Genomic DNA, 27,915 nt, shown 5'->3' on the forward strand with positions numbered 1-27,915 from the left:
TAAACTAGTCAAAGCACTAAAACTTAATGAGAAGATCATTTTTAAAGTAGGTGAAATTGAATGGAAGGTACACGAAAAATTATTATAGATTTAAAATCATGCATATTCTTCTCCATAAAACTTCTCAAATGCAGTTAAAAACACACACGTACAAAACCATGCCATTATAAACCCTCTGTAGTAAGTAACTGTGATTAGCTGCTACTTTCAGCAATATAAAAATCCTTTCACCACAATTACATTCCAGCCTGTAATGTAATTCAAAACAAACAAGTCAGAGACATCACTCAAATGGCAGAACCAACAAATACAGATGCTTTGCATCAAGTAAATGAATCCACTGAAGAAATGCAACCGAGAACGAGCTGCCTTCCAAGGCTTGGAGCTGGGTTTCTGATGGAACAGCGAGGCCCCCTTCTGGGCAGACACAGAGCATCCCCAAGAGGCTCTGCAAAGCTGAGGTTCATAGTGGCAACCACTGCTAGTCAGGAAGGTGAGTATCCGAGCTGCCTGCTGTGGATACCCTTTCTAGGGCTGTGCTCACACATTTACATTTTAGATTTTTTTTTTTTTTTGCCATGCTGCATGGCATGTGGGATCTTAGTTTCCCAACTAGGGATGGAACTCTTGCTACCTGCAGTGGGAACTCAGTCTTAACCACTGGATTGTCAGGGAAGTCACTTTTACATTGTAGATTTTAAATTCTAAATCTGGATTTTCATAGAGAAATAGCTGTGTTTGATTTCAGATGTAATGAATCATTCTGTTTCATCCTGCAACCATTCCTCCTACTGAGGGGCATGCCCACCCCCTCTGCCTTGTTCTTTTTGCCATAATTCTTATCAATCTCTAACATACTGTATAATCTGTTATGATCATTGTCTGTCTCCTCCTGTTAGACTAGGAGCTCCATGAGGGCAGGATACTTCATTTTGCTAATGGCAACCCACTCCAGTATTCTTGCCTGGAGAATTCCATGGACAGAGGAGCCTGGAGGGCTACAGTTCATGGGGTTGCTGCAAAGTTGGACACGACCAAGCAACTTTCACTTCAGTGAATGAACAGGGCCTGGCACAGTAGACCTGCTCAGTAACAAAGAAAGAGTCATCCACTTAGGCATTTCTTTTATTTTTAAGATGATTCATCTTCAAAGAAGGCATGAATAAGGTTTTACGATAGCAGTATGCTGTTAAATGATGAACATGTGTTTTAAAAGTATATATTTTCTCTAAATGCTTTATAAAAGCAAAAATCTCTTCTAAGGACCACAGAATCGTGGTCCAATATGTATATGATTCATATATTAATACAACTTCCAAGGAAGTCTCCCTCCCCAACACATGCAACCCGGGAGAACGTGGTGGCTGCCAAGGATGAAGGGTCCCCGTCTGAAAGGCCTGGAGCAGCTGTCTGTCGGGTGATGCTCTCCAGGCAGACACACCAGGCAACTGAGTCTGGATACACATCCTCTGAAAGTCAGTGCATTCCTGGACCAGGCATAATGATTTTGGCATGAAGAACAGGCACTGCTTGCTAATTTCTAAAACCTCAATCTTTAACTTTTCCCCTTCTTAAAAATGGTCTTTCAGCTTGTGGAAAAGCTAGGAGTTGTTTGCAACTGTCAGCCTTTTAAAAAGTGCTCATTTGTTCCCTTAACAGAGCAAATGATGAGAAACCATTTTCCTGCGAATTATGGACAATATATAAACATATGCTTCAACGATGTCAACAGCTTTCTGTCCAAGAATGTCGTCCCAGGGGCATGAGTCTTTCATTAGAACAACTTCAGGATTTGTGACATTCCTTTTTTCGAACCTTTGATTTTGGTGCTGTGAAAAGAAAGAGAAAATGAAGAGGTAGGCCCATGCAGACTGGCTTCATACCTACCAAGTATGTGTACACAGGAGGGGAAAACTGACCATTTGGATTTTCTTGTTTGTAGAAGGTCTTTAACATCTCCACTGCCTCCTCAGCCCGATATCCAGGGGTGCACTGATGAAATAAGAAAGCTGAGAATGAACACAGGCCTAGGAAAATGTGCGCTATATTCCATGAAAATGGCAACACATACACCATTATGTAAACGTATTTCAGATAACGTCAATACGTCTCATGGATATTAGTAAAATAAGTAAGGAAGCATATTTCCAAAAAAAGACCTCAATTAAATGTCACTAATCAACTCATTATTATTTTTCAATCAACTAACTGCGTGATCCCCGTACACCTACTAGTTATGTGATCTTGTGTAAGATACTTCAACTTTCTATGCCTCGGTTCCCTCATATGTAAAATATAGGTAATTATAGCAATTAACCCAAAAGGATTTTGTGAAAATTAAATGAGATTAGATAGTCAAAGGTATGGTTTTTCCAGTAGTCATGTACAGATGTGAGAGCTGGACCATAAAGAAGGCTGAGCACTGAAGAACTGATGCTATGGAACTGTGGTGCTGGAGAAGACTCTTGAGAGTCCCTTGGACAGCAAGGAGATCAAACCAGTCAACCCTAAAGGAAATCAACTCTGAATATATTCATTAGAAGAACAGATGCTGAAGCTAAAGCTCCAGTGCTTTCGCTACCTGATGCGAAGAGCTGACTCACTGGAAAAGACCCTAATGCTGGGAAAGACTGAAGGCAGGAGAAAGGGGCAACAGAGGATGAGATGCTTGGATGGCATCACTGATTCAATGGACATGAATTTGAACAAGCTCTGGGAGATAGTGAAGGACAGGGAAGCCTGGCATGCTGTAGTCCATGAGGTCGCAAAGAGTCGGACATGACTTAGCAAATGAAGAATGACAACAACAAAATGAGATTAGATAACATAACCCCTGCTAATTAAAACACCTGGCACATTGTGAGTGCTCACTGAGCACTAAGCTATTTTTATCTGCTGTCCTTTAACAGGGGCCCATGAAGTGTTTGATTCTATAGAGCTCGGGTTGGCAGTCCACAGCTAGAAATGATCAGCTAAGAATGGTTTTTATATTTTAAAGGGTTAAAATATATATATATGTGTGACAAAGATATAAGTGGCTCACAAAAGCTAAAATATTTCCTCTCAGGCTTTTTACAGAAAAAACTAGTTGAACCTTGCTACAGAGGATATTTTTTGAGTGTTCAGTTTCTTCTGTCTTTGATTCTTTCGGAGAAAAGATCAACATGTGAAAGAATAAGAAATTGGGATAACAGTAGGGGGATGAAACTTAATATTAGAGAATATTTAGAGAGACTGAGCAGATCATCTCAGGAAAAGAGCAGGAATAAGCTTAGGTTGTGAGACAACCAGTTGATAGTGGTGGAGTGATTATTAAGGGAGTACAAGGAAAGAAATTAGAGCAATAAAATGAAGTCAAAATATACAGGCCTTTGAAGGAGCACAACGTGATGCAGTCACTGGTAATGTCACTGGCAACATCACTGGCATGTTGGACAGAAATGTTCCACCCTTGTCTGATATCTAAGGGCTCATCTTTGTTCAGCTGAGAAGCTTTGAGGAATTCTTCAGATCTTTCTCATAAATGAAGTACAGAGTCAGCGATTCATTTGCAAAGAGTTATGTAGGCAAAATCTGAGTTACTGATAGAAGTGACTGGAAGAAAGCAAATCACTTTGCAGATTGTTTTAATGATCAAGCTAACTGTACTGCTTACTCTCCATCCTATGACTGTTTCTTTTCTGATGTGATGGTAAAAGTTATCTGTTCTCAAAAGTGCAGGGCTTGTTGGGAAAGCCAATGTTCAGCTGGGAAAACTCAAAATAGAATGTTTTCCAAAACTTGTTCTCATTGGGATTCAACCAAATTTAGCCCTTCATAGGTACTTAATATTCTCCCAAGAATATCTGAGATCTTTGTTAACTACACACCATGTCCAGCATTTGTTAAGTCCTTTTCTTTTTTAAAGCATAATACTTTTACGATTAACCTTACATCTTAGAGAGAAAAAAAAAATCAAATCAATTTATGGGAACTGGTATTTGTCTAGAGACCAAACTCTGAAATAAAAATTCCTTCTGCTCATAGCCTTAAACATGAAAACTCTGGGAGAAGTGTCAAAGTTAAAGAGAAAGTAGAATTTCTAAGTGGATTCTTGGGCCTGGGGGAAATTTCAATATCAAAAAGGCAGGGAAAAAAAAAAAAAAGAAATCAGGTATTGATTGCTAGATGCCAAAAATAGTAAAAGGCAATCAAGCAAAACGACTGACTTTGTGAAAAATTTTGTGTATTCACTGTAAATGGCTGCTGTAGTCACCAACACAGACTACGCATCATGCAGATTTGGTACAGCACGGAGCCAGGCACACATGTGGAGGGGAGAGGCCCACAGTGGTAGGGTCCTTACACACAGCTGATGGTGTCGGCGAAGACTGTCAGAGGAAAGCTTGGAAGGCTGGAACTCTCCTTCTGGAGGGATTCTGTTCATTGAGACAGCTAAGCACTCTCCTGGAAATGATTACCTGCAGTCTTACACTCAGGCCTCCATGACCTTGACCAGAGGTTCCCAGCCCCCACCTGGTTCAGTCATGGCTCGTTGGTGTACTGACAACACGCTAATTACCTGCAAGCCCGTAGGTGAGATAAGAGTAATTAGACAGAAAGAGAAAGTATAACAGTTCATGTTACCTGAAATGGTTTCCCAGTACTCGGTAGATCAGCAGAGGCAATATCCAGAACAGAGCCACAACCACCAAATCTTTCATTCTGGCAGCCATAGACAACCAGCGGGATTCCTGAGAAAGAATTAAGGTCCTACAGAGAACAGGCAGTTCAAGTGCATATTGTGACGAAACTAGGGTGGGTTTATACCAGCTATTCTAGAGAGGAAAGCCCACGCTACCCTTAAAAATAATTAAACTTGGGCTTAGTCTTAAAAATTTAGCTTTGCAATCAAGTAGCTTGGCTGAGCAGTCTAAGGTGCTGGATTTAGGCTCCAGTCTCTTCAGAGTCGTGGGTTCAAATTCCACTGCTGCCAGACCAGAGGTTTTTCTCCAGGTCTCAGTTCAGTTCAGTTCAGTCGTTCAGTCGTGTCTGACTCTTTGTGACCCCATGAATTGCAGCACGCCAGGCTTCCCTGTCCATTACCAACTCCCGGAGTTCACCCAAACTCACGTCCATTGAGTCAGTGATGCCATCCAGCCATCTCATCCTCTGTCGTCCCCTTCTCCTCCTGCCCCCAATCCCTCCCAGCATCAGAGTCTTTTCCAATGAGTCAACTCTTCGCATGAGGTGGCCAAAGTACTGGAGTTTCAGCTTTAGCATCAGTTCTTCCAAAGAACACCCAGGGCTGATCTTTAGAATGGACTGGTTGGATCTCCTTGCAGTCCAAGGGACTCTCAAGAGTCTTCTCCAACACCACAGTTCAAAAGCATCAATTCTTCGGCCCTCAGCTTTCTTCATAGTCCAACTCTCACATCCATACGTGACCACTGGAAAAACCACAGCCTTGACTAGACAGACCTTTGTTGGCAAAGTAATGTCTCTGCTTTTGAATGTGCTATCTAGGTTGGTCATAACTTTCCTTCCAAGGAGTAAGCATCTTTTAATTTCATGGCTGCAATCACCATCTGCAGTGATTTTGGAGCCCCAAAAAATAAAGTCTGACACTGTTTCCCCATCTATTTCCCATGAAATGATGGGACCAGATGCCATGTTCTTTGTTTTCTGAATGTTGAGCCAACTTTTTCACTCTCCTCTTTCACTTTCATCAAGAGGCTTTTTAGTTCCTCTTCACTTTCTGCCATAAGGGTGGTGTCATCTGCATATCTGAGGTTATTGATATTTCTCCTGGCAATCTTGATTCCAGCTTGTGCTTCTTGCAGCCCAGTGTTTCTCATGATGTACTCTGCATATAAGTTAAATAAAGAGTTCTCCAGGTCTAAGCACCCTTTAATTCAGGAAGTTCCTTCTAGAATATAACTTAGTTTTAGGCTTCCCTGATAGCTCAGTTGGTAAAGAATCTGCCTGCAATGCAGGAGACCCTGGTTTGATTCCTGAGTCGGGAAGATCTGCTGGAGAAGAGACAGACTACCCACTCCAGTATTCTTGGGCTTCCCTGTGGCTCATCTGGTAAGAATCTGCCTGCAATGTGGTAGACCTTAGCTCAGTCCCTGGGTTCGGAAGATCCCCTGGAGAAGGGAAAGGCTACCCACTCCAGTATTCTGGCCTGGAGAATTCCATGAACTGTATAGTTCATGGGGTTGCAGAGTTGGACACAACTAAGCAACTTTCACTTCACTTCACAATCTAGTTACACAAAAGAAAGAGGTTTAAAAATTTACATCTCACAACTGCAAATGGAATGAAAACTGAATGTATATTTGCTAAATGCTTGCAGCTTGGCGTTCTCTCTGGCCTCTCCTAAAGGAGATATTTTGGAATCACTAGAGAATTGGAGCCAGAAGGGAGGCAGGAATTTAATCCAGAGATTTTCACCTCTTAAAAATAACAGATTTTTCCTCTGTTCTTTCCTCAAGCAAATATAACTGTGGCTCAGAATAAACCAGACTAAAATGGAGCCACTCTGAATGGCACAATGGGCAGAGAGTTTACAAAGTGGAAACTGTATGTCTTATCATACTCAAAACCCTCTCTATTATTTTTAGTGATTAAATGATTCACACCCACATACCAAACTAATGGACATGAGTTTGAGCAAGCTCCAGGAGATGGTGAAGGACAGGGAAGCCTGGCATGCTGTAGTCCACGGGTCGCAAAGAGTCAGACACGACTGAGTGACTGAACAGCAACAACCAAAATAAATACATAAGAGTATGCTAGCATGAGATTCAACAATTGTTGAACTATCAAACAATTTCTTAAAAGATCTTTAGAGGCTAACTTGCTGTACTCAGTATTTGTCACTTACTCTGTGAAAGATAAATTTGAAGAGCTATAACTGTATCAACTTTCCATTTATTTACAGTTTTCAGTTCTTAGGCTCCCAAATTACTGCAGAGGGTGACTGCAGCCATGAAATTAAAAGACACTTGCTACTTGGAAGAAAAGCTATGATGAATCTAGACAATGTATTAAAAAGCAGAGACATCACTTTGCTGTCAAAGGTCCATATAGTCAAAGCTATGGTTTTTCCAATAGTCATGTATGGAGGTGAGAGTTGGACCATAAGGAAGGCTGAGCACCGAAGAATTGATGTTTTCAAACTATGGTGCTGGAGGAGTCTCTTGAGAGTCCCTCACACTGCAAGGTGATCAAATTTGTCAATCCTAAAGGAAATCAACCTTGAATATTCATTTGAAGAATTGATGTTGAAGCTGAAACTCCAATACTTTGGCCACCTGATGTGAATAGCTAACTCAATGAAAAAGATGCTGGGAAAGACTGAGGGCAGGAGGAGAAGGGGACAACAGAGGATGAGATGGCTGGATGGCATCACCGACTCGATGGACGTTGAGTTTGAGTGAACTCCGGGAGTAGGTGATGGACAGGGAGGCCTGGCGTGCTGCGGTTCATGGGGTCGCAAAGAGTCGGACATGACTGAGCGACTGAACTGACCTGAAACAATAAAGACTTATAAACAGAGAAAGAGAAATTTTAAGTCACCTGTAATCTGTTCACCAAAGGCAAAACAGGTGCATATTCTTCAGGTCTTTTCTCATGTACACTGTTAAATAGTCTAATTTATGGTCTGTCTTTACCTGACAGTTTAAGTTAGCTTGAAGCATTTCTTGCTCTCACTTACTTGTTATAGTTTATTGATATTAAAAAAAAAGACTTCATTATTCAAAAGTCTTTCTTAAAAAATGTTTTGGCCAAGGAACACTGTATTTTGTAAAGTACACCTTCCAAAATTTGTTTCATAATTCTGTTTTCATATAGTAGAATCTTTTTTGTTTTATAACATTGTCTGGACTTTTTTGTTTTACACTGATGCCTTTGTTTTTTTTTTTTAATTGAAACATAATTGCTTTACAATTCTGTGCTGGTTTCTGCTGTACAACATCGTGACTCAGCCACCTGTATACATATAAGCTCCTCCCTCTGGTGGGAGGAGCCTCCCTCCCACTCTAGTTCCACCGTCCATTTTTGAGTTCATGAGATGAGTGCGAGGCACGAACCTGTGAAGTCAAAGGATACTCATCAGGCGGAGAGCAGCTGCGCACATGATACAGGGCTCCACGGTGACGTACAGCACGGTGTGTTCAAACACTTCAGAAGGACTCCTGCCGTGGTGACGGCACCAGTCTAGGGCCTGGTCAATGGCCACCATTTCGGCATGTCGAGTAGCCTGAAAGGGAGCTGCCTGCACTGACCTTGTTGGCTACATGTAACAGTATTTTACAAATATTCCAAAGTAAATATGAAAAACGGGCCTATTGTTTCTGCAAACATTTCAGCAAATAATGGTTTCAGGACACCCTTAGCAGCTGACAGTGGATTTCCTAGTTCAAGTACCATAGCCTTGCCGACAAAAGATACCTAATCTGAGATGTCACAGGAATTAGTGCTCTATTTTTAGTTAAGTATCTAAGTACTTTAGGGAACACTCTTTGAATTAAAATACCAGAAAGATAAGTCTCAAATGAAAAAAAGATGTCTATGGTTCCTGAATATTTCCAAGGAACCTGAAATTTTCATAAGCAAGTGCTTTAGGTTTGAATATGTTTTCAAGACTGTCACTGACCTCACTCTAAACAAAATCTATATTTAGAATGTCATCACTGGGATTCCATCACTTACATTTTCTCTGGGATAGGATTTTATATACTGGCAGACTCTAGAGAGAAGCAGAGGTTTGGTATCAGTTTCAGACACCTTCTGGGAGCAGCAGAGTATAGGAGAAATGCACAAAATTTGAAGTCAACCATACTTAAGTCTGAATCCTGACTGTGACATTACTAATTGTATTGCCTTGGGCAAGTTATATAGCTCTTCCAAGCCTCAGTTTCCCAAAATGTAATTCTGGTATCTACATCTCATAAAGTGGTATGAACTATATGAAGCACAGTCACACATAACACTATATATGCACTCTGCTATGTGGCAATTATTTATAGTATTCATGATAAACATGTTTATCAATAAACTTCCACTTCGTGTCAACTATGTACAAGCCACTGCACTAAACTCTGTGGGGAAAAAAGTCTCTGTCCTCCAGAAGCATAAAATTCGGTGGGGCAAACAGAAAGGTGTTCATTTACCTGTGGAAAGTGCTGGCACAGTGGCCAAGGTGCCATGGAAGCCAGAGGCAGATGGGAGCCCTGCTGGCCCAGAATGATAAACTCAGAGCTGGAAGGTTCTTTGGCAAAGACGGTCCCATACCTGACTGCATACCATAACCAACTGGGGAGCTTAAAAAAAAAAAGCAAAGTTCCCCCAACTTGGGTGCTTTTTAGAAATCAGGTTCAGAATTACTGAATCAAATGTCGTCATAGTTGTTGAGAAATAATCACTGACCTAAATCATCTCAATCAACTCTTTTACCGCTGAAGAACCAGAAGCTAAGTAAGTTATGTTAGGAGGTTACTAAAGACACACAGCTGGGTGAGGTGATGGTGGTGATGACGGCGTAATGGTAGCAGAGCCGAAAGTAGGACTTGGGTCTCCTCTTTTGGGGTCAAGAGTTTTTCTATACTGTGATTGTAGGGTAACCTTCTAAAGAGTACAGAATACTAAAAATAAATCCAGGTTAATTTCAAGGTGTGGAAGAAACTCAGGTCACTGGGGGTTTAGACAGATGTTGCTAGGACATCCGACTTTCTCATGTTAAAGATACTGTGCTGAACCACAAAATACAAATAAGGAGATATGACGATTATTTAAAACACAAAATTCTACTCCCAAATAAGTACCTGTAGATTCACTAATTGGTGTACTATGGCTTGTTGGGGAAAGAATCTGCCGGCAATGCAGACCCAGGGTTTGACCCCTGGGTCGGGAAGCTCCCCTGGAGAAGTAAATGGCAATTCACTCCAGTATTCTTGCCTGGAAAATCCCATGGACAGAGGAGCCTGGTGGCCTACATTCCACTCAGTTGTAAAGAGTCGGAAACGACTGAGTGACTAACACACACACACGCATGGCTTACTACTCATCTCACAGGCATCTTGATGTCCACATAACAATTGTTTTGTGAATCTGGATTCCTGTTTTGCTTGTGTTTCACTAGATCTGAGTTTTCTTGTTGATAGGTGTGATGAATGAACTTGAAAGTGCTCATAGCACCCCCAGCTCGTTCTCCGGCTCCCAAGTAAGATCAAAGTCGACATGAGGGGTGTTAAAGTTATAAGCTAACCTTGAGTCCCCTGGGCGCTTCTTATAATCCTAAAACTTATGATTTCATTTCTACTCACTGTAACACGTGTGGTGATACCACATTCAACAAGTGTTTCCTTAATTCATAACTTCTCAACCTAACCACAATAAAGTCACGGAAGCTTTTAAAGTGTACCTGCAGGTTCAGAGACAGCAGGTGGTGGAGACTGTACTCCACTGAATTACCTGATATAGGAATAGCTTTCCTTATACAATCCTTTTATATCTCCACAGCTATCAATTGAGGGTGACTTTTTAATTGACTAGGAGGAACACAATAATTAAAGGTACTACACACCCAAGAATACTGGAGTGGGTAGACTATCCCTTCTCCAGCAGATCACCCTATCCCAGGAATCAAACCAGGGTCTCCTGCATTGCAGGCAGATTCTTTACCAACTGAGCTAACAGGGAAGCCTCACTGAAGGATACAATATGAGCTAAATTGCTATGTCTTATAAAGTAGAATTTCCAGGTATTACATTTGCTTAAAATGGAGATGGGCTCATTTCTTCTATATGGACACTCTGATGTAATAAAACCCTTCTGGGATTTTACTCGTGTTAAAGCTCGAAATGGAAAATCAGACCCAAAGAATTTACTGCTTCATTAAATTTTTCTGAATTATCCAAAATTTTGAAAATCAGTATGGATCACTTTTTATAATCAGAAAAAAAAAAAAAGACGTTTTTAAAAGGTTTCAGGAAACTGTCCTTCCACTTATGGTCACCTAACTCTACACAGATCCATCTTGCCACCAACCACGAGAAACCCATTCCACGCCTACCATCACTGTCATGTGTTTCCAATTATACTATTCAACTCACATACATTTTTGGTTTGATTAACTTCGTTTCTCCCCTTCCCCACAACTTCACTGTCGTAGACCATAAGGCAGCCAACAGGAACTTCAGTGTTGTCCAGGGCGTCTTTGGCCTAAAAGACAAAGTGGAAAATCTAACAGGTGATGTTCAATACTTGAAAAGACGACAGAAACAGGCAGCCTAAGGAGTACATACATGAACAAACGTCAGAGCAAAGAAACGTGGCTCAGTGTCCCCTTTTCTAAAACATACTCCAGTATTCAGTGCCTTTATTCTCTGTTGTGTCTGTATTGAGAGAGACTCCAGAACAAATCCCCATCATAGGTCCTGAGCTCCCTGAATTTTTCTTTTATTAGAAGCAGGACTGATCAAAGACTACTTTTGACCCTTGTTCTTATACTGCCAGGGGTGTTGGAGAAGACTCTTGAGAGTCCCTTGAACAGCAAGGAGATCAAACCAGTCAATCCTAAAGGAAATCAGTTCTGGATATTCACTGGAAGGACTGATGCTGAAGCTGAAACTCCAATACTTTGGCCACCTGATGTGAAGAACTGGCTCATTGGAAAAGACCCTGATGTTGGGAAAGACTCAAAGCGGGAGGAAAAGGGGATGACAGAGGATGAGATGGTTGGATGGCATCACCGACTTGATGGACATGAGTTTGAGCAAGCTCCAGGAGTTGGTGATGACAGGGAAGCCTGGCATGCTGCAGTCCATGGGGTCACAAAGAGTCAGACACAACTGAGCTACTGAACTGAACTGAGCACTCTTTTCTGACAGAGTACAGGCTTCTCAGGTGGCACAGCGGTAAAGAACTGCGGGTTCAATCCCTCGGTTGGAAAAGATCCCCTGGAGGAGGGGATGGGAATTCACTCCAGTATTCTTGCCTGGGGGATCCCATGGACAGAGGAGCCTAACTGGCTATATTCCATAGGGTTGCAAAGAGTTGGACATGACTGAAGCGACTTAGCACAGCACAGCCCATATGTATTTGTAAACAGGTAGAAGAATAAGTAACATTTATAAGTCTTTTTAAAAATTCTTTCTTTGTTGAAATTCCACTTGCTTAATCTTTTTGATGCTTTAAAAATTACAGAAAACATCCTCTGGTGTTCCAACAGCATCAAGGTGACCAGACTGCTTATCTCCCTGTGCCCACAATCTCTGTTCTAAGCAAGACAATAATGGCTTTGGACCACTCTATACAAAACTGGCACATCCATTTTGAAAAACATTTTAGAAGCTTCTTTAAGAAGGAAACACACGTGTGCTAAAGACGCTTCAGTCGTGTCTGACCCTTTGCGACCCTATGGACCATGGCCCTCCAGGCTCCTCCTGGCAAGAATAGTGGAGTGGGTTGCTACTTCCTTCTCCATGGGATCTTTCCAATCCAGGAGCAAACATGCATCTCTTACATCTCCTTCACTAGCAGGCAGGTTGTTTAGCACCTAGGAAACCCCAAGAAGTAAACCTACATAGAGCCTATGACCATCTAGCTTATTCCACTCCTAAGTATTTACTTAAGAGAAGAGAATATGTGTCCAGCAAAAACAAACAATCAAATCTTGTAAAAGAATGTTCATAACAGCTTGATTCATAATAGCCAAACACAGGAAACAGCACAGGTGTCCATCAACAAAAGAATGGATAAACAAACCATGGAATACTACTCAGCAATAAAAAAGAAACAAACTACAGATACACACAATGACATGGATGAATCCCAGACATGCTAAGGCAAAAGAAATCAAACACAAAGGTGCACACACTGTATGATTCCCTTCAAGTGAAGGACTAGAACAGACTAAACTATGATGAAAGTAATTGCAACAGTGGTTCCATCACGAACAGGGATGAGTAGCTTGACTGGAAAGGGACACAAGGAAATCTGGGGAGGAAAAACTTTATTGTGATAAGGGTGTGGCTTACATAGATGTTTGCATCTTTCAGAACTGAATGAACAATATATCTAAGACCTGTGCATCTCACTGTGTGTGAAATATGCGTGCTAAGTCACTTCAGTCGTGTTTGACTCTGTGTGACCCCATGGACTGTAGCCCGCCAGGCTCCTCTGTTCATGGGATTCTCCCAACAAGAATACTGGAGTGGGTTGCCATGCTCTCTTCCAGGGGATCTTCCTGACCCAGGGATCAAACCCACGGCTCGTGCACTGCAGGTGGATTCTTTACTGCTGAGCCACCATAAACCCATGTGAAATATATCTCAACTGAAAAATACAAATGAGAAAAGTAAGGTTAGGCACAGTTCCACCACCATCCCAGGGATGGTAAACCAGTCATTATAGTTGCAGAGTCACCCCTCCATCACCAGCTGTCCATTTTTCTTCCAGCCCTATGGTTGAGGGAATGGGCTTCCCTGCTGGCTCAGCAGTAAAAGAATCTGCCTGCAATTCAGGAGATGTGGGTTTGATTCCTGGGTCAGGAAGATCCCCTGGAGAAGAAAATGGCAACCCACTCTGGTATTCTTGCCTGGACAATCCCATGGACAGAGGAGCCTGGTGGGCTACAGTCTATGGAGTAACAAAGAGTCAGACGTGACTTAGCGATTAAACCACCACCATGGTGGCTGAAGGAGCTCCAGCAGTTCTGGGGCCCAGGACAGCTAAGGAATACTTCTTCAGGCAGAGAGCAAAAACAGACAGGTTACTTCTGGGATGCCCGGACACCACAGGTGAGAGAGAACCTGAAACGGTTGCGACCCTTGGACTTGTGTAGTCATTTCCACCTCACTGTGGTTTAAAGAACCCAAGTACCGCTGTTTCTAGAAAGGCATGGCATTTCCTGTTTGGGCAGGCTGGAAGACACTCTAGAAGACTACAGTCCTACTGAAGCAGAGGTATTTACACACACCACAGGGCACACGAAGTGCCAAGCTGAAGGCTTTGCTGAAATCAGTGTGTGTTCGGTCTCCTACACTAGCCACCTGCTCCCGGCAATAACCCTATCATAACGCTAGCGTGGGTCCCTTAGCTGCTTCAAACATGCTCAGCTGATACTTTTCATTTGGCCAACAGTGGTGAAAGGAGAGGCACGTTGTGGGAGCATATGATACTTCTCTTGCATCTGGAGTAGTGGGATAAAGCTGGGGCCTGGAGAGATGCAAGGAGACAGTATCTGAAGCCATGAGACCACGTTCTTCAGAACTGGGTCATGTACTACCCACAGGCTAGTTCTGTCCCAGTTCTGTAAAAACAGTTAAAGCATACCCAGTTTGCACAAAGTTTGAAAGACTGCAGAGTTCCAAGGTTTGGTGCATATATACAAATAAAAATTGTACCATAGGTTACTGCAGGAAGGAAAGCTGGGAGGAGGACTGACAGCTGGGGAGGGAGGAGACAGTAAGAACCAGCACAGTTAAGGCAATCATCACACAGAGAGTGAAATTTAAAATAAGTTCAGGATGATACATAAACTGGGGTGCACAAGAAAGACAAATCATGTGCTCATCCATCAAATATCTGTCGAGGGTCTTGAGATAGGAAAGTTATCCTGGATTATTAGGTGGCCCCAAATGCAATCATAACTGTCCTTATGAGAGACGCAGGGAGAGATTTGACACATAAAGTAGAAAGCAATGGGACGATGGAAGCAGAGAGATTTGAAGATGCTACGCTGTTGGCTTTGAAGATGCAGGAAGGAGCCATGAACCAAGCAAGGAATGTCGCATTGCTACTGCTACTGCTAAGTCACTTCAGTTGTGTCCGACTCTATGCGACCCCATAGACTGCAGCCCACCAGGCTCCCCCGTCCCTGGGATTCTCCAGGCAAGAACACTGGGGTGGGTTGCCATTTCCTTCTCCAATGCATGAAAGTGAAAAGTGTAAGTGAAGTCGCTCAGTTGTGTCAGACTCTTAGTGACCCCATGGACTGCGGCCTACCAGGCTCCTCCACCCATGGGATTTCCAGGCAAGAGTACTGGAGTGGGATGCCAAATGTCGCATTAGAAGCTGGAAAAGGCAAGGAAATACATTCTCCTCTAGGGCCTCCAGAGGGCGCACAGCCCTGATGACACGTTGGTTTGGGGGAAGTGAAACTGAGTGGACTCCTGGCCTCCAGAATCATAAGAGAATAAACCTATGTTGTTCTAAGCCACCAAGTGTGCAGGCATTTGTTACCAAAGCCAAAGAAAACTAATACATCCTGTTAAGAGGAAGAAAAGATAAGCTAAAATGGGAAGAAAGTATTTGTAAACCACATATTTAAGGGGACTCTTGAGAGTCCCTTGGACAGCAAGATCAAACCAGTCCACTCTAAAGGAAATCAACCCTAAAATTCACTGGAAGGACTGATGCTGAAGCTGAAGCTCCAATACTTTGGCCACCTGATGCAAAGAGCCCACTGGTCGGAAAAGACCCTCATGCTGGGAAAGATTGAAGGCAAGGAAAAGGGAGTGACAGAGGATGAGATGGTTAGATATCACTGACTCAAGTAACATGAATCTGAGCAAACTCTGGGAGATAGTGAAGGACAGAGGAGCTTGGTGTGCTGCAGCCCGTGGGGTCACAAAGTTCAGTTCAGTTGCTCAGTCGTGTCTCACTCTTTGTGACCCCATGGACTGCAGCACGTCAGGCTTCCCTGTCCATCACCAACTCCCAGAAACTACTCAAACTCATGTCCATTGCATTGGTGATGCCATCCAACCATCTCATCCTCTGTCGTCCCCTTCTCCTCCCACCTTCAACCTTTCCCAGCAACAAGGTCTTTCCCAATGAGTCAGTTCTTCGCATCAGGTGGTCAAAGTATTGGAGTTTCAGCTTCAGCATCAGTCCTTCCAATGAATATTCAGGACTGATTTCCTTTAGGAGTGTATGGTTGGATCTCCTTGCAGTCCAAGGGACTCTCAAGAGTCTTCTCCAACACCACAGTTCAAAAGCATCAATTCTTCAGCACTCAGTTTTTTTTAATAGTCCAGCTGTCACATCCATACATGACTACTGGAAACACCATAACTTTGACTAGACAGACCTCTGTTGGTAATGTCTCTGCTTTTTAATATGCTGCCTAGGATGGTCATAGCTTTTCTTCCAAGAAGCAAGCATCTTTTAATTTCATGGCTGGGTCACAAAGAGTCAGACACAATTTAGTGACTGAATAACAACATAATCAACAACAGTCTAGATTTGGATTATGAAAAAAAAAACTCAAAATTCAACAGTTAAAAAAAATTGTTAGAAAATGGGCAAAAGATACTAAAAAACATTTTATCAAAGATGGCATACAGATAGCAAATAAGTATATGAAAAGATGGATACATCATTAACCATTAGGGAATGTAAATTAAAACCACAATGAGATATCACTACACACTTACCAGAATGGCTGAAATAAAAAGTATTAACAACAGATGCCAGTGAAGCAGAGAAACAGGATCTCATATATTGCTGGCAGGAATGTAAAATTGTTACAGCCACCCTGGGAGATGGTTTGGCAGTTTCTTAAAGAGCTAAACATGCACTTAACATACGATTCAATGATTGTACTTGGGTACAATGAAATCTTATGAAATGTTATGAAGTCTTATGTTCATACAATAACACAATGTCATATACAGACATGAATGTTCAATGAAATTTTACTCCTAATCCAAAACCTGAAATGACCCAAATGTCCTTCAAGGGCTGTCTGGTTAAATATAGTATGTTGCATCCACCCATGGAAAACTACACAGCAATGAAAAGGAATCAGCTATTAATTGACTCAAGGAAATTACGTTGAGTGGGGAAAAAAAAAATCCCAAAAGGTGACATATTCAAGTATACCACATTCCCAAATGACAAAACTATAGGTATGGAGAATAGATTAGTGACTGCTGGGGATTAGGGTGTGGAAAGGATGGTGGCTATAAAGGGGCAGCAAGAGGGAGCAGCAAGAGGAGCCTTGTGATCAAACAAAACAGGTAACAAAACTGCACTGAACTCTGCACACACAGATGCACACCCAAGCGCACACAGATAAAGCTGATGACATGTGAACAAGCGCTGCAGACACTGGGTTAATGTTATATTCCCGGCTGTGATATTTCACTACAGTTATGTAATATGTTACCACTAGAGGAAGCTAGGTGAAGGGTATTGGGGCCTTCTCTGTATACTGTTGCAACTTCCTGTGAATTTGTAATTATTTCAAAATGAAACATTAAAAAAAATAAAAGGTGGAATAAACCAGAAGGCTCTTACAATGGCAATTAAGAAGAGATGGCTACTGAGGTAGGAGGAAAACCAGGAGTATCTGGGGTTATAGAGGATCCAAGGAAAATACTGGGCCAAGAAGGAAGGGTCAGTTTGGGTGGGATAGAGGAAATGAAAACCAGTAGCCTAAAGAGGGACTTATGTGTAAGTTACATTTCTAGTTTCTATTACAACAGACTCTTGTGTCTGTATGTCAAGTGTTCTGATTCTGAGCTTGCAAATAATAAGAGCTGAGAGCTTGTTGGAACGCTCCCCCTGATGTAGGACTAGTTCAGGCACATTATTGATTCATGTACTTTATAACCCTGTGCAACTGGTTTGTGATTTCCCCATTTTACAGATGAGGTGACTGAGCCACGGGAAGGTTACGGGATCAGTCCGTGTGAGACTGGGCCTAGAGCCCAGGCAATCTGGATCCCCCACTCACTTGTTCAACAAATCTCTGTGGAGCACTTGCAAGGTTCCTGGGTTCTCAGCCACAGCTCTGCCTCTAATGTCTACTCCAGTCACCACTGACCAGCTACTTCACTGGTGCTTGGGTTCTTAGCAGCGCTAGCTCAAGGGACGAAGGGAAAGGGGACGTGTAGCAAGAGTGAGACGCAGAAAGGTTAAAGAAAAACAGAGTAAACAAACAGGGGGCCACGTGACAAGGATTATCTGTAAATCTGTCTGCTGAAGAGCTCTACGTGAGGCTACTTGTTCATTGCAAATGTGCAGGAGAGAATCCAAGAGCAGAGGGAAGGAGGGAGTAGGTGGCAGGCAGAGGCAAACCCAAGCTGCCCGGTGAGGTTCCTTCTAAATCCTGACTTGTTCACCTGGAAAACAGCCGGGGCCACACTCAGGCACCCAGAGAGGGGACGAGACTTGGGCCTTTCATTTTTTCCTTCGGATTTTCTCTTGTTTCCTTCGAGAAAATTATCTGCTTTTAACTCCATTTCCCACTCTATATTATATTCCTGTTTCATTTTTGTGAAAATGCCTTCCACTGCTGTCCCAATTAGACAGAAAGCATGAGTGACAATCGTACTTGAAAAGGGCAAATAATGCTGTTGATGAGGAATGGCCTAAACTGAGGGTGAGGAGTGAGCAGGTGGAATGGGGAGTTAGGGAGGAGGTGGCGAGAGCAACCTCAAAGCCCCACAGAAACGAGTCACGTGTGTATATGCATATATCCAATACATATATTTGCTTTGCTGTGAAGTTCAAAACAGATTTAATTACACCAAAAAGACTTTTTAATCCATCCCATCTTGTACTTTCCAACATTCCCACCACCTCTTCTGCCAAGTCCGATCGTTTCATTATAGATGCACAAAAGATCCGGCAGAATGGCTCTGAATTGTACCTATGTAGGTTTTCAACCACCTCATCTTTTTTGAGAGGCTCTGTTACTATTTAAAATGGTGATTTTGTCTTTCATAAATTAATAAGTTACCAAGGTTCAAAACTGAAAAATGAAATCTCTCTTCTCACTGGCTCAAACACTGGTCCCTACTCCAAATGTCTTTAATGTCAATTCTTTTGCTCTTCAAATGTCATCTCCTGCACTCTAGCCAGGGTCCACCTGCTACAGATAAAGACAGCTCTAGGACGGAAGAGACTGTGCAGTTTCTCTAAAGCCGTCCTTCCTACAAACTACTTTCTAGTGATGTGGTGGTAGCAGAAGGGGAGAGAAGGGGGTCAGAGTGCATAGACTCTTGAAGAGTACCCAAGTATATCTCCTACAAAAGAAAAAAGAAAATTGGAGGAAAAGACAATTCGGCCAGGACAACTCTTAGGTAGAAAATAATAACGTTCAAAAGGTCCAACGACACTAGAGCTGTTACTGCTCATGACTCTGAGAAGCTCTGTTCTCCTGTAACACACTAAACTTCTCCACACCTGGAGACCAAAAGCCTCCCAGCCATCACCCAGTGCTCCCCACCAGCCAACTGAGTCAGCCAAACTTTTCATTATCCTTCCAGGTCCTCTGTCCTTAAGCTTCTTGGAGCCCCTCTGAGAATATGGTGAAAGTTATGGACACACCCACGTGAAAAAGGCACGAGCACGTGACACTTTTACACACAGCATCAGGGTTTATAGATTCCTCCTAAAACCTGAGACCTGGTTAGGAAGTCCTGTTCCAGACAGATAGTTGGATCCCCTCCTAACCCAAGACTGAGTCTCCATTTCTTTGTACTTGATGATTCCTCCCCTTGAGAACCCGTCTCTTCCTTCCACTCACCTACCTCCCATTCCCCTTTTTCAAGTTAAGAAAGCATCCTGTAATTTCACTCAACTAACTTGCTCAGGACCTTGTCACCTATTATCTGATAGCATTTTATGTTTGCCTCTTATTGTGGACCCTGGACTTGCTACTATTAACTTTTTCATTTGTGTGTGGCTTAATCTCATCAATTAAACAGCATGCTCCTGGAGGGAAGCACTAGACCCAAGCACTAGCAAACCTGTTCTGCTCACCTTTGTAGGCCAAGCGCATGGCACAAGGCCTAACACAAAGAAACATTTAATCACACTACATTTGATACAATGGATGTGTCTGCGCTTGATTTCTTTTTGAATTTCCCTCAGACACGCCATAATCTTATACTAATACTAGGTGCCCAGAAAAAGCAACTATAATACACGATTTATTCCAGAAACCTTGCAACTTTTCTCCCTCTGACTCTCTGGTGATATATTTATACACTCAATCTTTCTTTTTTCCTAAGTGTAAAGTAAGTATGGCAGAAAACTTGGGGGTAAAAAATATTCACACACCAAAAAATAAAAACCACTCATAATCCCAACACTATAAAATATGATCACCGGTATTATTCTGTAATAGAAATTTTTCAGGTTTTTTCCTATGCCTGCATATACATATTTGTAGCTTTCTAAAAAGTCAAGTAGATTTATACTATATATACCATTCAGCAGTCTGCCTTTTTCATCTAGAAAAATATTACCAACATTTCTCTATGTTGAGTAATATTTTTTCAGCACATGATTTTTTTAAGGCTACATAGTGCTTCTCTGCATAAATATTTATGATTCACTTAATTGGTCCCCTATTGTTTGACTAGCACATGTGGCTATTTTTCAAATTCCTCACTATTATAAATAAATGGAGAACTTCTCTGTATATCTCCACTGATTCCTTATTAATTATTCCTAGAAATAGCTATAAAATACAAACAGTTCCTACGATGTAATTTTCTTTTTCTTTTTAGAACGAAGCATTCTCAACCATTTTTTTTTAAGGCACACCAGAACTTTTAAAAAATATTTATTTATTGGGCTGTGCCAGGTCTTATCTGCAGCACACAGAATGTTTTAGTTTTAGCACGCAAATTCTTAATTGCAGCACGTGGGATCTGCTTCCATGTTGCTGCTGTTGTTCAGTCACTAAGTCGTGTCTGACTCTTCCCAACCCCATGGACTGCAGCATGCCAGGCTCCCCTGTCCTGCACTACCTCCTAGAGTTTGCTCAAATTCACATCCTCTGAGTCAGTGATGCCATCTAACCATCTCATTCTCTACCACTCCCTTCTTCTTTTGCCTTCAATTTTTTCCAACATCACGTCTTTTCCAACGAGTCAGCCCTTTGCATCAGGTGGCCAAAGTATTAGAGCTTCAGCTTCAGCATCAGTCCTTCCAGTGAATATTCAGAGTTGATTTCCTTTAGGATGGACTGGTTGGATCTCCTTGCTGTCCAAGCGACTCTCAAGAGTCTCCTCCAGCACCACAGTTTGAAAGACTCAGCTCCTCGGTGCTCAGCCTTTTTTATGATCCAACTCTCACATCCATATAGGACTCCTGGAGAAACCATAGTTTTGACTGTAGGGACCATTGCTGGCAAAGTGATGTCTTTGCTTTTTAATACATTGTCTAGGTTTGCCATAGCTTTTCTCCAAGGAGTAAGTGTCTTTTAATATCATAGTTGCAGTCACTGTCCACAGTGATTTTGGAGCCCAAGAATATAAAATCTGTCACTGCTTTCACTTTTTCCCCTTCTATTTATCATGAAGTGATGGGACTGGATGACATGGTCTCAGTTTTTTGAATGTTGAGTTTTAAGCTAGCTTTTTCACTCTCAACTTTCACCCTCATCATGAGGTTCTTTAATTCCTCTTCACTTTCTGCCATTAGGCTGGTATCATCTGCACATCTGAGGGTGTTGAAATTTCTCCAGGAAATCTTGATTTCAGCTTGTGCTTCATCCAGCCCAGCATTTTACATGGTGTATTCTGCATATAAATTAAATAAGCAGAATGATAATGTACAGCCCTGTCATACCTCCTTTCCCAATTCTGAACCACTCAGTTGTTCCATGTCCAGTTCTAACTGTTGCTTCTTGACCTAAATACTAATTTCCTGACCAGGGATCAAATCCAGCCCCCCTGCATTGGGAGCAAGATGTCCTAGCCACTGGACCACCAGGGAAGTCCCTACAATGTGGTTTTTAAAAAGGAAAACTAATAATAAAATTGGGCAAAAGAGAATATATCTAGAAATTCACAGAGGAAAAAAAGTCCAAATGTCTAATTAGGATTCCCAATGCATGGTAGTCAGTGGAAATAAAGTGAATAGGCAGAGGGGTCCAATAGACTACAATGGGGAGCAGTGAGCAACCAAACACAGCACAGGACAAACTGGGGGTGAAGAAAGGTGGCTGGGATCACATCTCATCCTTACCAGCTCCCTAACTGTGGGAAGCTTACTTAACTCTAAACCTCGATGTCCACATCTGAAACGAGGACAGTAATAATACACACCTGATATGCTTTCAAATTGTGGTGTTAGAAAAAACTCTTGTTCAGCAGTCCCTTGTTCAGCAAGGAGATCAACCCATTCATTTCTAAAGGAAATCAACTCTGAATATTCATTGGAAGGACTGTTGTGAAGCTGAAGCTCCAATACTTTGGCCATCTGATGCAAAGAGTCGACTCACTGGAAAAGACCTTGATGCTGGAAAAGATTGAGGGCAGGAGAAGAAGGGGATGATAGAGGATGAAATGGTTAGATAGCATCACTGACTCAATGGACATGAATTTGAGCAAACTCCAAGAGATAGTGGAGGACAGAGGAGCCTGTCATGCTGCAGCCCATGGGGTCACAGAGAGCTGGACATGACTTAGTGGTGGCTGAACAACCACCACCATACAGCAGGACTACTGTGGGCCTTATACATACGGTCAGTATGAAACACAGCCCATGGCGATGTGTCTGGAATGTAATAGTGCAATGCTCTTATTTATTTGATTCTAAGCCTACACCCTTAGAATTATATGCTGTGATGATTAAAACAATGACCTTTATTATATGCTATCTCTCCAAAAGAAAACTGTCATGAAAAACAGTGATTTTTACACAACAATAATAAAATACAGAGAACTTTATTTAAAGTTTGATAACTTCACCAAACAACAACAAGAAATGTAACACAGATATTACTTCTCACCTACGACATTGCCAGATGTTCAGTAGTGATAATTCCAGGGATGGTAGGAACGGGGGTAGGACAGAACATTCTCACACAGGGGATGGACTTGGGACCATTTCAGGCCAGTGCTATCCAACAGAACTGTCGATAGTAATGGAAACGTCCTTTGATCTGTGCTGTCCAATATGGTTGCAACTGGCCATGTGTGGCTACTGAGTAGTTGAAAAGTGGCTAACGTGACTGAGAAACTAAGTATTTAATTTCATCTTATTCATGAAATAACTAGCCACATATGCTAGTGGCTACTACACTGGGCAGTTTAGTTCTAAAAGGCAACCTAAAAACATCTAGACAGATGGCTTTAAAATACATACATCCTATGTCCCATTTTGGTAATTCATTCCAGAGCAATAAAAGAACTATGGGATTGGGGTGAGAGGAAAATAAACTAAAATAAAAAATAATTATGCCTAGGAAAAAAGGATACTTACAATCATGAAGAGAATATGTAATTCGACTTATTTAAAAGACTGCAGATGGTGATTGCAGCCATGAAATTAAAAGACGTTTACTCCTTGGAAGGAAAGTTATGACCAACCTAGATAGCATATTCAAAAGCAGAGACATTACTTTGCCAACAAAGGTCCGTCTAGTCAAGGCTATGGTTTTTCCAGTAGTCATGTATAGATGTGAGAGTTGGACTGTGAAGAAGGCTGAGCGCTGAAGAATTGATGCTTTTGAACTGTGGTGTTGGAGAAGACTCTTGAGAGTCCCTTGGACTGCAAGGAGATCCAACCAGTCCATTCTGAAGGAGATCAGCCCTGGGATTTCTTTGGAGGGAATGATGCTAAAGCTGAAACTCCAGTACTTTGGCCACCTCATGTGAAGAGTTGACTCATTGGAAAAGACTCTGATGCTGGGAGGGATTGGGAGCAGGAGGAGAAGGGGACGACCGAGGATGAGATGGCTGGATGGCATCACGGACTCGATGGACATGAGTCTGAGTGAACTCTGGGAGTTGGTGATGGACAGGGAAGCCTGGCGTGCTGCGATTCATGGGGTCGAAAAGAGTCGGCCACTACTGAGTGACTGAACTGAACTGAACTGATGTCAATAAATTTATAAAAATAAATTTCTTATGACTATGAATTATCTATATAATCAGAAAAAGAAAACATTAAAATATTTTCATTTGGGAAAAAAATACCATAAAGATATTACTGGATCAAAGGATAAACTCAGTTTTAAGGCTTTTTTATATGTATGTAACAAAGTTGCCTTCTAGAAAAGATGCCGCATTTTCAGCAACCAACTAACCAACTCCTCACACACACATCCTTTTCTACAACAATCATTGCAAGTTTTTGACCTTTGCCAATTTAACAGCTGAAAAATTATGTTAAGTCACTTCACTTGTGCCTGACTCTCTTCAACCCTATGGACCACAGCCCGCCAGGATCCTCTGTCCATGTGATTCTCCAGACAAGAATACTGAAAAATTATATCTCTTTTTAATTTGAATTTAATCTATTACTAGTGAAATTGCACATTTGTTAACTTGTTCATTATCTGTGTTTCTTTTAGAAATAGCATGTTCATTCATATCCTTTGACTTTTTCAATATTAGGGTGTATATCTCTTTTCCAAGGTTCGTTATATATCAAGGTTATATCAAACCTGTCCTTTTATTTACACGGCAAATATTTTCCCTCTATCCTTTGCTTTGTTACTTTGTATCTTACCTTTTTACTACGTAGAAATCTTCACTATTTATATAACTAAAACCTATTCATTCTTCTTTTATGTTTTCTGCCTTTCATCATATACTTTAAAGAATCCATCACCACTCCAATTCCTCCAGGCCTTCGCTCAACAAACACCAACATCAGCCAAACACTCAGCCACTTGAATTGGCCATATAAATATGTCTATTCTGTCCAGGTGCTGCAAGTATGCAAGTATCCTCCCTATTATTACACGTGAACTGGACACCTCACTTTCAAATTCCTCAGAACACATTAGCTGCCTCTGAATCTGGTACTAGCTATGCTTCTGGTCTGATCGTAAACTCTTCTCAGAAGTACACAGGACACTTTCTATTACTTCTACAAGTCTTCAAAGTAGTTTAAGATTTGAAGTTTCTTTAGTGGAGGTGGCAGGGATGGTTGGACAAAGTCCAAGATTTATCACAAGCATTCTTTTCGCTTTTTTTAAGACTTGGAAGAAGCATATGTGTGTGTGTTAGCCGCTCAGTTGTGTCCAACTCTGTGACCCTGTGGACTGCTGCCCACCAGGCTCCTCTGTCCATGGGATTCTCCAGGCAAGAATTCTAGAGTGGGAAGAAACATATACTACTGGCCAAAAAAACAAAGTGCAAACTAAGGACCTCCTTGACCCTGTGTAGATAAACTAGGCAAGCACATCTTTAGGTGTTTATAGTCCAACTGTGGCTCAGGTGGTAAAGTGTCTGCCTGCAATGCGGAAGACCTGGGTTCAATCGCTGGATGGAGACGATCCCCTGGAGAAGAAAATGGCAACTCACTCCAGGACTCTTGCCTGGAAAATCCTATGGATGGAGGAGCCTAGTAGGCTACAGTCCATGGGATGGCAAAGAATTGGACATGACTAAGCGACTTCACTTTACGTTGAGACAATAATGTCAAGGCCAGAGAGACCCTAGAGACTACTAGGAGTTCAACCATCCCATTTTATAGAGTAGGAGGCAGTACTCTAGGGGGATAAAGTGACTTGCCCAAGGTCATATCAAATAGGTACACCCTGCTACATTTAAAATGGTTAACAAGCAAGGATCTGTATAGCACAGGGAACTCTGTTCAGTGTTTTGTGGAAGCCTGGATGAGAGGGAGTTTGGGGGAGAAAGGATACATGTATATGTATGGCTGAGTTCCTTTGCCGGCCACCTAAACTATCACGATATTCTTTTCTTTATAATGACATTCTTAATAGGTTATACTCCAATACAAAATTAAAAGTTTAATTTTTTAAAAAAAGGTAGTAAAAAGACTCAAATGTTCAGTCCAGAAGTCTAGAGAACAGTGTGGAGGATATGAAAGGAGAGAAAGAAAACACATTTCTGATGCACAAAGGGGATAAAAGTTCAATGGCTGAATAAACTTGGCTATGGTAGGATCTCTCAAAATTTCATCTGTGCAAGCTCCCCATAAATATTCTGAGGAGAGTTCCTGAAGCAAATGAAAATAAACAGAAGAGACAAAAAATTTTCAGGATTCCCACATCCCCTGACTTCCGGGTCTCTTCTCCATAGAAAGATGTAAATGCAGCTTAATTTGAGACATTTCAACCTTCACGTGCATTTACTATCATCCTCATGACTTATGCTGCCCAGCATATGATCGTATTGAAATCATTTGGGGGAAGGAGAGAGATTTTGATATCACATGAAAACTCCTTTTTTTCAGCTGGAAGAATTTAGTAACATAAAATGAGTTCAGGACAAACAATTCCATATTATAAATTAATCATTTAAAGCATAAGTGAAGTGAAGTCGCTCAGTCGTGTCCGACTCTTTGTGACCCCATAGACTGTAGCCTACCAGGTTCCACCATCCATGGGATTTTCCAGGCAAGAATACTGGGGTGGGTTGCCATTTCCTTCTCCAGGGGATCTTCCCGACCCAGGGACTGAACCCCAGTCTCCCACATGGTAGGCATTGTAGGCAGACGCTTTACTGTTTGAGCCACCAGGGAAGATCCTTTCAAAGCATATGTGAACATTAAAGTGCCAAACAAAAAGTTACACATCCTCTAAGTTTAATGGGGAGAATAAATTTTGAAGTAGACTGAAAGACTGCATCATGAAATCAAATCAGGTATCATGACCAGCATTTGTTTTTGCAAAATGGGATGAAAGAGGAATACCAGGAAAACTGTGCATAGGAAGGTTAAGCATCATTTTGTAAAACTTTTGTCTCAATCATACCTAAAAGTGTATACTTGGCATTTACTGGAATGTAATACAAAATAGATTTTTTTTGTTACTAAGTCACTTACAGTCCATGGGATGGCAAGAGTCGGACACGACTTAGCTACTAAACCACCACCACCACCACTTTCAAATAGGTACGAGAAATAAGTTTTTAAAAATATGCATATATGTGCGTCTAAGATTTATATACCTATGCTGCTGCTAAGTCGCTTCAGTCGTGTGCGACTCTGTGCGACCCCATAGACGGCAGCCCATGAGGCTCCCCTGTCCCTGAGATTCTCCAGGCAAGAACACTGGAGTGGGTTGCCATTTCCTTCTCCAATACATGAAAGTGAAAAGTGAGAGTGAAGTCGCTCAGTCGTGTCCGACTCTTAGCGACCCCGTGGACTGCGGCCCACCAGGCTCCTCCGTACATACAGGCCAAATATACTTTTATCCCTATTAAAGAGTTCGCTGGCACACATAAGTACGGGTAAAGACTGGGTTGTACACAAAGCTTATCAGACCCCTCCGTAATCAGGAGTCCTGAAGGGAGTTGGGGGAAGAAAGGGCAGAGGGCAAGAGGACGATGGCTGAATGAATGAATGAATGGCGGAATCTGACCGCCCAGGGGCCTGTTCCTATCCTGCTCTCTACCAAAAAAATCCTCAGCTTCCTTCCTTCTCCTAGGTAGGTTCAAGGGGTCATACATACAAAATAATGTAACGTCGCGGATCTGCCAGTGTCCACAGGAAAGAAGGGGACACAGCACGCACGTGCCAGCAGCCCCCGAATAGGGATGTTGACGCTTACTTCAAAACAGTGAAAAAGAAACAATTTCTGCATTTCCTCTCTTCCTTCCCTCAGAGCCACGTGAGAATGGACTAAAGTACATTTCAGGACAGTAAAAGCCAGCTGTTTACCCAGAGATTGTGAGCGCCATCGAGATTATTAAGACCCAGAAAGCACCCCGGGGACATTTACTCAAATGCTCGGTCGGGATAAGCCGGAAAAAGTTCCTATCCTATGCGTCCACGCCCCGACCCCCTCACCATTTGCATCGCCTGCTCCATCCACTTTTCGGTCTCCTCCGCAGACACTGAGTACGCGCCATCGGTAGCCGCGGTGGACCCTGCCTTCGCCTCCATACTGCCGCACCCGGGATGTCTCCCTCAGCATCGGAGGCCGCGGGGAAATAAGAGCACAGGCTGCGGAACGCGGCGGATACGGGCGGTAGT

At 42.1% G+C, this 27,915-nt stretch overlaps 1 protein-coding gene across 4 annotated transcripts; it reads right to left on the reverse strand.

Annotated features, from left to right (window-relative positions):
- On the reverse strand, positions 1–27,903 carry ADAT2 (adenosine deaminase tRNA specific 2). Of its 4 annotated transcripts, none has more exons than XM_040238603.1 (6): positions 27,730–27,903; positions 11,107–11,211; positions 8,098–8,248; positions 4,627–4,733; positions 1,920–1,992; positions 1–1,829 (listed from the first exon to the last, which is right to left on the reverse strand). In XM_040238603.1, the coding sequence occupies exons 1-6, from the start codon at positions 27,823–27,825 to the stop codon at positions 1,786–1,788; spliced, it is 576 nt and encodes a 191-aa protein (XP_040094537.1). In that variant the 5' UTR covers positions 27,826–27,903; the 3' UTR covers positions 1–1,785. The 4 variants fall into 4 exon arrangements, with proteins under 4 accessions (XP_040094537.1, XP_040094539.1, XP_040094536.1 ...); XM_040238605.1 differs by lacking the exon at positions 27,730–27,903 and adding an exon at positions 22,065–22,258; XM_040238602.1 differs by lacking the exon at positions 1,920–1,992 and having other exon boundaries at positions 27,730–27,891.
- Positions 27,904–27,915: the final 12 nt, after the last annotated feature.

The sequence above is a fragment of the Oryx dammah genome, unplaced genomic scaffold (genome assembly GCF_014754425.2).
Source record: "Oryx dammah isolate SB20612 unplaced genomic scaffold, SCBI_Odam_1.1 HiC_scaffold_4, whole genome shotgun sequence".
Lineage (NCBI taxonomy): Eukaryota > Metazoa > Chordata > Mammalia > Artiodactyla > Bovidae > Oryx > Oryx dammah.